This window comes from Ipomoea triloba, chromosome 6 (assembly GCF_003576645.1).
Source record: "Ipomoea triloba cultivar NCNSP0323 chromosome 6, ASM357664v1".
NCBI classification, from domain to species: Eukaryota; Viridiplantae; Streptophyta; class Magnoliopsida; order Solanales; family Convolvulaceae; genus Ipomoea; species Ipomoea triloba.
In genome coordinates this window covers 8,867,709-8,878,965 of record NC_044921.1, presented here as the reverse complement: position 1 = coordinate 8,878,965, position 11,257 = coordinate 8,867,709, and the positions used below count along the sequence as shown (strand labels likewise).

Below are 11,257 nucleotides of genomic sequence, written 5' to 3'. Positions count from 1 at the left end.
TTTGCTCTTCTTTAACCAAATGGAGGGCAACATCTAAAAATCTCTTCTGCTGCAAATATGCAATCTTCTTTTTGTTTCATTTTTTCATTTTTCGTCAGAACTCAGTTTTGCCTTGCTCCTGCCGAGCTTTGCCTGAGTTCTTAGGTGCCATCTTCATCAAATATTTTAAAGGTTAGTTTGTATTTATTATAAGTATTTTTTTTGAATATTTTCATATTATTGTTGTGATATATTTAATTGTAGAATTTTTTTCTGATATACAATGCAACTATGCAAGAGATAACTAGATGAGTTCTAAATTTCATGAGATTTGTAATGTAATGTTGTATTTAGTTGTTTACCCTTAAATCTTGATGGCCCCCCTCACCATATAATCCTGGCTTGTGTGGATGATATTTTAGTTTTATTTTGAATATGTAAAAAATTTAATATTTTTGAGTCTCCAAGTTTTAATCAAATAATAATTTCAATGTGTTTTGTTCATGGGTTAGTATGTATTTAATTTTTTTAAAAAAAATATTTGTTTCATTATTTGTGTATTAACATGTTTTTGTATAATATCAACTTAATACTCTTTTCCCCTTCAAACTTTCCCCTCATAAACTCATAATGTACCTTTCATTTATTGGACCATGAATTTGCTAACTTATCACTAATTAAAAAATGAATTTAGAGTACATTTAAAAATATGGAAAATATTTTTTGAAAAAAATTATTTTTTGAAAACTATTTTCATTTTCTAGAGTTTGGTTGAAAGTATAAAATCTAGAACACGTGCCCAAAATCATTTTTCGAAAACAAAGGCGTGGCCGCGTGGGAACTGGGAAGCCCAAAATCTAGAACACGTGCCCTGCCCTGATTTCAAAAATTCAATTATAACGGCTAGCCGCTCCACCCTTATAACTTCAAACTCCCTCTCTATCTTCATCTATCGCTCACTCGGCGGAGACAACATAGAGGCACAAGGCCACATCTCATTCGACGGGCGTAGAGAGAGATTCACAGAAAAGAAATGGCGTCGAACATCGGAATGGTGGACTCTGCTTACTTCATCGGGAGATCTGAGATCCTCTCATGGATCAATTCCACTCTCCATTTCGATCTTTCCAAAGTCGAAGAGGTATAACCCTAGATCTTCATAATCGGTGAATTCAGTTTCCAGGTTTCTCTAAATTTCAGATTATAATCTCTCGAGTTTCTATCTCTTTGCACCGGTGCAGTTCAGTGCCAACTTATGGACGCCGCTCATCCAGGGATGGTGCCAATGCACAAGGTCAATTTCGATGTCAAGAACGAGTACGAGATGATCCAGAACTACAAGGTCCTTCAAGATATCTTCAACAAACTCAAAATCACCAAGGTTTCTCTGATCCTTCTTTATCAATAACCTTTACCAGTTTATATTTTTTTTTTCTGTCTAGCCTTTAATTATATCCTGGTAGGAAAATGGAAATGACAGGTAGTTGAATTAGGATAGGAAATTTAATTGCTCTTTTTCCTCCTCTTTTTTTAAATTTCTTTCATACACTGTTTCTAGCATTTATTGGATATTTGATTTGATATTATGTTATCAGCACATTGAAGTGACCAAACTGGTGAAAGGAAGGCCTCTGGATAACCTGGAGTTCATGCAATGGATGAAGCGCTATTGTGACTTTGTCAGTGGAGGCGCTACACATAGGTAATTTCTCACACTTGATTTTTATTTTGTAATTTGATTCAGTGATTAGTCTAGGAAGCAGTTAGACTACTTGTGAGTATATCATATCCTGTGGGAATTGGGTTTCATTGTCTCTCTGCTTCAATCATTTGGTTTGATTTTGGAATATCCTGACATGGATATGGGTTAACATATACCATATACAACCATTTTTTTTCATTATTCTCGGATTGGTGTATCAGGTGGCTTGATTAGTCTTAGTTAAAGATTGTAGCCTGTATGTATGTGACAGACTTGCAAAGGAATCTTGTTGATGCTAGTAAGCTAGTTTGAACAAAATAGCTTATTCTTCAATCCCTCTTTAATCTTTATGTTTTTTACAACCATTTTGTGTGCCATTGCTAGTTTTGCTAATTGTTCACAACTGGTGCAAGGTTTAAGTGTACACAATTGTGTTTTGCCATCAGAAGTTTGGTTGCATCAATGCACTTATTCATTAAGATTTCTGTTGTTTGTTTCCCAAACTTCAATGTGCAGTTACAATGCTCTGGAGAGAAGAGAGGCTGTGGGATATAAGGAGGAATTTTGTTTTTGGTTTTAGCTTGTTGGCAGATGATGGGATACTGGATACGGATGGAGTGGAGAATAGGTTGGGCTGGACTTATGTGGGCTGGAATAGTGGGGAATATTAGGTAGGCTAGCTAAGACTTCATGGATGGATTAATTGTTTGTGGGCTGTAGGGTTATGAGGATTTAAAATGGCTGGGCCGAATGTTTGGGCTTGCTGGGTTTCAAGGTTTGGAGGTCTGTTGGGCCGTATAGTCTGAAGGATTATTTGCTTGAATTTCCTAGATGGGCCGAGACTAATGGAGAAGTATTATGTACACGGAATGGGCTACTGTACATAAGGTACTTTGACAACTGGGGATTTTATGTGCAAAGCAATTGAACCAATCCATGGTCACATGAGCAGTCAGGATGGACAATTTGCTTGTTGTTGTTGTAAACCAACTTGTGATACAGAAGCCCTTGCAGTTGCCACTGCTATGGAGGAGAAGGGTACTACTCACCCAATTGGAAGGTTGTATTAAATGGCATTATGTTTGGTGCTCTTTACTGCTAAATTGTTGTTTTCAAATGGGTAGAAAACCGTTTAGTTCCTAAGATATCCTAGTCTAGGATATTATTCTATATATAACTCCATTCTCCTCCTCCTCCTCCTCCTCCTTCTTTCTCTACATTCTTCTTTTGGGACTTTTGTCACTCTAAAATGTAGATGTCCTTTATCATTTTTTCTTTTGGGACTTTTGATACTCTAAAATAAAGAACATCTAGATTATCTAGAGTATCTTCTTCTTCTACATTGTTGAACATTGTTTACGCATCTTGCCATTGACCGTAGATATTGTTGGATTGTTATTAGTGAGCCTTGCATGTGTGGAAGAATACTAATTTTTTGCCCTTTTCTCAAATGAAAGGAACTCACTCCATATGATAAAAATCTGGCATTCTATGATAATGTGATTGTTGAATATATGTTTTAGTAGTGGATATTAAATGTCTTGTTGTAAGATTCGACTCCATGACGTGCATACAGAATCATATATAGGAAGTGGAATACTACAAATGCTTGAACCTTTTGTTCATTATTTATGCAGAGCTGTTATAGATTATAGTGCAGGCAAAGATCTCCCTTCACTTGCTGTTCAAAGTTTCGAAAATCGTCTGCTCGGGAGAGGTGTCTTTGTAACATTATCTAGCATGGAGGTATTGCATTATAGTAGCACATTATTTAAATTTTCATTTGTCACAACTAAATTACTATTATTGTGAGAAAAAGAAAGGTACTTAAATGAATTGGAAATTGTTAAAGTAAAGTTCTCAGAAATGAACCCAGGCACTACTATTCCTAGAAGGCCCCAAAATTCATCATCTTTTCCCATTAGTACAAATTGGACCAAAAATATTAGTTTATTAGCATCTGTTAATTGAAATAGAGACACTAAAATACACACAATGGCACGCTTGTAAATTTTTAAATAACATTTACCATATGTTGCACTAAGTGAACAGACGCAAAAAGTGTCTTGTATAAACGAACTTGACGACAACTGCAGCTTGGACTCCTCTCTCTCTAGTCTACGATGGTGGCGTTAGTAGTGGCGGCTACAGCAGCGATAGCGTCTGATGAAAATAACGGCGGCCTGAGCAGTGACATCTGCTCCAGCTCTGGTGTTGTTGCGCTTCCTTAGGTACATACAGTTGCTGTCTTTACCCTTAAGTAAAGAACCCTTTTGTACTGATTTGAATACATAATCTTTTGGATTTTTAAAAAAAATCTATATTTCCATGTATTTGTTGATAAATTGGTCATGTTTTTCATTTAGGGGAACACTCTATAGAGGATTTTTAATGCTACTGCTTTTGCTGTGTCTGGGTATGCATCAACTGAAGGCCGGCACTGTAAGCCCTTCAATCCTTTGTTGGGAGAAACCTATGAGGCTGATTTTCTAGAGAAAGGAATCTGATTCTTCACTGAGAAGGTATGTCCATTAAGCATAAGACGTGTGACCTACCTAGAGTAGGGATATACTTATAATTTTTTTATTTTCTAAAGTTAATATAGCAAAGTAGCAAAATGTTTGTGGGCTATATAATTTGCTATTTTGCTATTTTATATTATGAAGATACTTCACATATTCCTTGATAGCAACAGTCATTCATGTCATGATTAAGTATAATAACACTGATGTTCCTTCAACTCTAGAGAGGATATTGAGGATATTTGATTCAGAAATAATTATATTTGAAGTTCCTACACTGATGATGTTCCTACTGGCCAGCTTATTGTGTGTTATAATTAAGCTGTTTAGTTGCTTAATCCTTGCAAATTTGCTTCTATGTTGTGCTAGAAGGAACAAAGTTAAGAGCTGCTAATTCTCTTCATTCTAGAACCAAACCTAAAAAGACTAGGCAGATAAAGCAGGTATTTCAAGTATTACATGTTGTGCAGAGAATGTCTGTAAATTGTTTAAAACTTTGCCCTTGGAAATATATAAGTAATTCACTTATTTGTTTTAAGTGGATTTCATGCATCCCTCTTTACTATATGCATTGTACTAACTCTGCTTAATTGATTCATTAATTAGGATATATTATTATAATTAATGCATTGATTAAATTGATTATTGTGAACGATAAAGTTAAATTATGTTGAATATAGTTGAAAGAAAATATACTGTAGTAGGGAGCTAAAAATTTGTTTTAATAAATAAATTACGAATAGGCGTATGTACACTATTCTTAATAGATTATTTTGAATATGGTCTAAACTCTTATTATTTTTTAATATTAGTTACACGGTAGGCTTCTCTTCTTAAGAAGGAATAGACACCTGTAGTCAACTTGAAGGCGCCTAAAGTCTAAACTATTAGTGTCTGGTTCATATAAAGCAAACGCCTCTTGCATATTACAACAGATGCAAATAGCCTGATTTATATTAGTGCCCTTGTAACCATATATAATGGAATTGATAATTCAGAAGCATGAAAGGTATTCTTTCTGTGGCTTTTATCTTGCTTGTGGTTCTATCAACTGCATTCCTACTCCAATAATTTCTTCATTCCTTACATATGTCCTTGTCTACTCATATGTCTTTGGGTATGAATGTGTTTGGTTTTATAATGCATATCTACTACAGGCCTTCACTAATTTTAGATATTGTTGGATGTGCTTTGAATACATGGTTATAGGCATAAACTGGAGGCAGCAAACAAATACTAAGGAGGGTGTCAGACTTCTAGTTTCATGTGATATGCCCACATATGATAACTTTTAGAAAATAAAAAATAAAAATGTTAAACCCTAAACCCTAATAAACGCTAAATCCACACTATGCTTAGGGCCCGTTTATATATATTTTAAGAATCAATGAAAGTTGATTTAAAAAAAAAAAACTAAACCTAAAATCGTAAAATCTTGAATTCCTAAACCTTAAACCCTAAACCCAACACTAACACTAAAGCCCTAACCCTAAACCATAAAACCTAAATCCTTTCCTAAAATCCTAAACCCTAAACCCTTTCTTAAAACCCAAAACCATAAAGCATAAACGTAACCCTAAAACCTTAAACCCACCCTAAACCCGAAAACCTTAAATCCTAAACCCTAAGACTCTAAATTTAAACCCAACACTAACCCTAAACCCTGAAACCCTAAATTTAAGCCCAACACTAACCTTAAACCCTAAACTTTAAACTTACCCTAACCCTAACACTAACACTAAACCCTAAACCAACACTAACACTAAACCCTAAAATCCTAACCCTAACCCTAACACTAAACCCTAAATCCAACACTAACCCTAAACCCTTTCCTAAAACCAAACATTTCCTAAAACCCTAAACCCTAAATCCAACACTAACCCTAAACCCTTTCCTAAAACCTTTCCTAAAACCCTAAACCCTAGCTAAACCATTTCCTAAAAGCCTAAACCCAACAGTAACCCTAAACCAACCCAACACTAACCCTATACCAATCCTAAACCCTAAAAACCTAAACCATAAACAATATAAATAATAAACCCTAAACCCTAAAAACCTACCTTTAAACCCTAAACACTAAAACCTAAAACCCTTAAATTAAACCCAAAACCCCTATATCCTAAAACTACCCTTAAACCCTAAACCCTTAAACCCCAACCCTTAAAACCAACACTAACCCTATACCAATCCTAAAGCCTAAAAACCTAAACCATAAACAATATAAACAATAAACCCTAAACTACAAAGCCTAAACCCTAGAAACCTAAGCCATACCCTAAAACCCTAAACACTAAAACCCTTAAATTAAACCCAAAACCCCTAAATCCTAAAACTACCCCTAAACCCCAACCCTTAAAATCAACACTAACCCTATACCAATCCTAAACCCTAAAAACCTAAACCATAAACAATATAAATAATAAACCCTAAACCTTAAAAACCTAAGCCATACCTTAAAACCCTAAACACTAAAACCTAAAACCCTTAAATTAAACCCAAAACCCCTATATCCTAAAACTACCCCTAAACCCTAAACCCTAAAACCCCAACCCTTAAAACCAACACTAACCCTATACCAATCCTAAACCCTAAAAACCTAAATTATAAACAATATAAACAATAAACCCTAAACTACAAAGCCTAATGTCAAGCATTCGTTTCATTTAACGGCGTCTTGTTCGGCTTTAGCTATATTTTCCCTCGTAATAGCTAAGTCAGTCTCGCTTGTCCCTTGGAAGTGATGCTAAGTAAACAATGAGATGGCTATGACGTCTTGTGCGTCTTTAGCTATATTTTCCATCGTAATAGCTAAGTCAGTGGGAGAAGTGATGCTAAATAAACAATGAGATGACTACGAAAATAAGTTAGGCAAGACCTCGCAAAGAAGCTAAAGGAAACACTTGAACTTGTAGGGAACTTATATTGCTTGAAGAATTCTTGGATGGTTAGATTGTTACAAATGAGCCCCTTGGATTGCTACGACTAGGATTTATTCTCTAGAATCCTCCAAAACTCTCTATACACGCGATGAATGGTGAGGATTCGATCGACCATGCAAGCCTCGAGAGTTCAACTCTTAGCCGCGAGAGATCGACCAGTGCGACCAGGAGATCACCGCTATCGCAAGCTTCCATCGCAACTACACTTCGAGACATCGAACGTCGTTCGTGTCGCGCGGGCGTAACCGCATGAGACATCACTTGATGTCTCGAACTGCCGTGCCGCGAGACATAGTCTCGCGCGCTGCCGTAGCGCACCTTCGAGAGGTCGCATGCAGTGGTCTTAAGATGGAAAATTCGCTTGGAGTTTTAGCATAACTTATGCCCGCCAATATCCGGACGACATTGGTGCTGGCGCACAGGAGTTCAAGCCTCTCGAACTCATTTTGGGATTTGATTTGCACCCCCTGCGCACGAGAGAGAACATCTATGCTATACAAGTTAATTAGTCATAAAATGACTCTTGTATATATAGTGGGTGAAATTTCTTCCCAAACCAATGTGGGACAAAGGCTTTACTTAAAGCCTTTCCCATATTTTTTCCATCTTAATGGGTCTACTTTGAGAACCAATTTCTCATTCACCCATTATCCATTTTGAGGGTATGATATATCGATCTCTTCGTCTAAGAACGAAGAACCCGAATCCACTTTGACCCGACCCAAATCGGATGTGGACCCTTAATGAGCACAAATGATGAGTGTAAAAGGGTGTAATGTCGTTGCGCTGAGGATTGGTGTTATGGCACGAAACTATGTGAATTACCAGACACTAGAGTATATGAATTTATAGAATCCAAGTAACAAACGCTGAATGATGTGGAATAAAAGAAAGCAATTGATTAGGGTGAAAACTATATGATAAAAGGTATGGGCCAGATTAGGGGGATTGTAACCTTGATGTTCTAACAAACTCAGAATTAGGGAAGAAATAATTAACCAAGGGATTTATGGGCAATGCACAAAAGAATTCAACTCAGCTACTTTCGTAATCAATAAGTGAATTAGGCTGCAATTGCCCCACTGTCGTGATGCATCAATTATAACCTTAAGCTCCTAAGTATTGTAAGCCTCCAAAATTACCTCTACTTTCATAGCAGGAAAATTAGGTTGAAATTGGTAAGGTTCGAGGTCTCCATCCAACTTTCGTTGTAATGAATCCCTCTCCCATACTAGCAATTAATTGTGGCCATCAACCAATAACAAGTAGAAAGAAATTCCCAACTCAACATAAACCCTAGGTAAAAGATTCAATCCGTTTATGCAATTATCATAAATTGAACATCAAGATTAACAATGGACCCCTAATCCAAACCCATAAACGAATTACTCCCGCATGATGGAAGTAACCACAACAAAGCAAGAATAAATAACCATAAACATTGCAAGAATTAAAAGGGAAGAGAAATTTAACTGATAAAAAACAAATCTAACTTCAATCCAAGATTCCAAGCTTGAAATTAAATAATCTAATGTATAACTAATCTAAACTATGCTAGGGAAATATAAACTAAAAGCTAGGGTTTAGAACTCTGTAAGGGGAACCTTCAATTGTAGAGAATATGTCAAATATATAGGAGGTAGATGAGCCTTGGCCCATTAGGCAACTTCCAATTCTTTTCCAACTTGCATTCTTTCTTGTAATTTCCTTTTCTTCCAGAACTTGTCCAAAATGCTCCAATATTCTTCATTTGTTGTTCCTTGTAGATAATTCAGCACTTGGACAATATAACACACAAACAATTCCCAATTTCAATAGGATACATAAAATAACCTTCAAAACAACTAGAATAAGGGATGAATAATTGTACAAAATAGCAAATATCAACCCTACATATATTTATACCACAAAATGGTCACTTAAAATGCTATTTATTGCCATTTTTTCCAACAGGTCCCGCCAGCACTCAACCAGTTTTCCAAGACCCTTGATAAGAACCTAGGTCAGTATGTTCTCTCCTTTATCTTTTGTTCAGCTGTTTAATTTCAATGTTTCTCAATCTAGCCCTGGAAGGCCATTTAGTCCTTTCTTCAATTGGCTATGTGTTCCTCCAATGCATTTCTGAAGTGGTCGATAATATGGAGATTCAATATCATTGCCTTTACTACAGAGAGAAGGGCCAGAACTGGTTTTCCTGGAAATAGTAACAATTAAAATTAGGAATAACTCAGCTGAAATATAAATCATTTACAACTTTAATGGTCACACTGCGTTCTGTCACGTGCATATATAAACAATCAGATTTCATCGTCACATAATTTTGCTACAATTTTATTGTGTACTAATTTTATTTTTTCATTTGATTATATATTTCCCTGTTAGCATAATTGTTACTGCTGAGGAAAATTAAAATTGGATTTTTGGTGACAATGGATTCCTATGTTGATGCTTTAATATTACAAATTCCACCAGGTTCTGTTGATTATATCTTTGATGTTTTTCAATTCATCTTTTGAAGTTAAGTTTATAATTCCTTTGTTGAATAGTATCTGTTTTAGGCAATTAAATATTGGTTATTTGACTAGTGTGCATGGGAAAACCTTCTGATTTTATATGTTTTGTCAAAACAGATATTAGAATCTGGAAATGGTTACAAATATTATTAATGAGCTGTGCTTGATTTAAATGTTAAGTGATAAGTGAGGGTGCTGAATCACATACTACTTAATGATTCTGTTTCTTACGCGTCTTCTTTATTTGCAGCAACAAATCTCTTCAAGATGCTTCTCAAGTACAGGCCTGAGGATAAGGCTGCTAAGAAGGAACGTCTTTTGAAAAGGGCCCAAGCTGAAAGTGAGGGAAAGACCCCTGAACTCAAGAAACCTATTGTTGTTAAGTATGGGCTCAAGCATGTCACTTACCTCATTGAGCAGGTTTAATCCTCATCAATTCAATAAAAATTCTCTGTGTTGTGTTTTTCCAACCATTTGGAAATATTATTTGATAATGATTTTCATTCTTTTTTCCAGAATAAAGCCCAATTGGTGGTTATTGCTCATGATGTAGACCCAATTGAGCTGGTTGTCTGGCTTCCAGCTTTGTGCAGGAAGATGGAAATTCCCTACTGCATTGTGAAGGGAAAAGCAAGATTGGGTTCCGTGAGTGTTAAACAGAAACATTTAAATGTCTTTCGGTGCTTCATTTGTATCCTTTTGTGCTGATGATTTTTTTTTTTTTTAAACTCTACTTTCAGTTTGTCCACAAGAAGACTGCATCAGTTTTGTGCTTGACCTCAGTGAAGAATGAGGATAAGTTGGAATTCTCTAAGATTTTGGAGGCTATTAAGGTGAGCAGAGTTGAATTTTATATATGTTCTTGTAATGCATTGCAACCTTTCAATGGTACCCCTTGGTTCCCCTTTACTTAAATTGGGGTTTGAATAATCAATCTGTTGTTTCAGGCCAACTTCAATGACAAATATGAAGAGAATCGCAAAAAGTGGGGAGGTGGAATCATGGGGTCTAAATCCCAAGCTAGGACAAAGGCCAAGGAAAGGGTTCTTCAAAAGGAGGCAGCTCAGAGGATGTCTTAAGGATTTATGATGATATTTGTTGTTATCCAGGTTTTTCGGACCGATCAAAGTAGACTGATCTTGTCTTGTGAGCAGAGTTTATTTTTGACTTCTATTGCTTTTGACAAAGACTTAATGTGCCATTTTACTGCATACAATCATCTCACCCCGATATTTCATTGCATTCACTTTGATGTTTTCTGCTGGAATTCCTTTCACTACGCACTTGTTATCTCCTTCTATGGCATTGCAGAAATATTTTCTTCTAAAATATTATTTTGAATTTCAATTTTCAATTTCCCCTTTTCCACAAAACAAGTTATCAGCTGTGATACTTACAGTGCAAAGAGGACTCGGCCTGACCAAAAGATAAAATTTGCCCTTTTCCCCTCTTAGAGGACCAGGCAATGCTGATTTCTCGTTTTGCCCTGATATATAAGGCCAGAGGACTCAGTTAATTTCATTTCTTTGAGTTTTCATCATTAATTGGAGACCTATATAACTTGCACCTAGTTAGTGACCTTATTTGGAATGTTATGTTGTG

At 35.9% G+C, this 11,257-nt stretch overlaps 1 protein-coding gene across 7 annotated transcripts; it reads left to right on the top strand.

Annotated features, from left to right (window-relative positions):
* The first annotated feature begins 33 nt into the window (after positions 1-33).
* On the top strand, positions 34-10,984 carry LOC116021861 (60S ribosomal protein L7a-1-like). 7 transcript variants are annotated; one of them, XM_031262355.1, is made up of 13 exons: positions 63-171; positions 744-1,120; positions 1,221-1,360; positions 1,575-1,681; positions 2,198-2,741; positions 3,319-3,427; positions 3,778-3,912; positions 4,048-4,203; positions 9,096-9,144; positions 9,906-10,075; positions 10,172-10,300; positions 10,396-10,488; positions 10,603-10,984. In XM_031262355.1, the coding sequence occupies exons 10-13, from the start codon at positions 9,923-9,925 to the stop codon at positions 10,732-10,734; spliced, it is 507 nt and encodes a 168-aa protein (XP_031118215.1). In that variant the 5' UTR covers positions 63-171; positions 744-1,120; positions 1,221-1,360; positions 1,575-1,681; positions 2,198-2,741; positions 3,319-3,427; positions 3,778-3,912; positions 4,048-4,203; positions 9,096-9,144; positions 9,906-9,922; the 3' UTR covers positions 10,735-10,984. The 7 variants fall into 7 exon arrangements, with proteins under 7 accessions (XP_031118221.1, XP_031118215.1, XP_031118218.1 ...); XM_031262357.1 differs by adding an exon at positions 4,573-4,646 and having other exon boundaries at positions 80-1,120; XM_031262356.1 differs by having other exon boundaries at positions 80-1,120; positions 3,734-3,912.
* Positions 10,985-11,257: the final 273 nt, after the last annotated feature.

Bases quoted from the DNA above. Each gene is read 5' to 3' on its own strand.
- LOC116021861 (XM_031262355.1), top strand. From the start codon at position 9,923: ATGCTTCTCAAGTACAGGCCTGAGGATAAGGCTGCTAAGAAGGAACGT. The intron at 10,076-10,171 runs GTTTAATCCTCA...TCTTTTTTCCAG, and splicing joins TCACTTACCTCATTGAGCAG to AATAAAGCCCAATTGGTGGT. The intron at 10,489-10,602 runs GTGAGCAGAGTT...CTGTTGTTTCAG, and splicing joins AGATTTTGGAGGCTATTAAG to GCCAACTTCAATGACAAATA.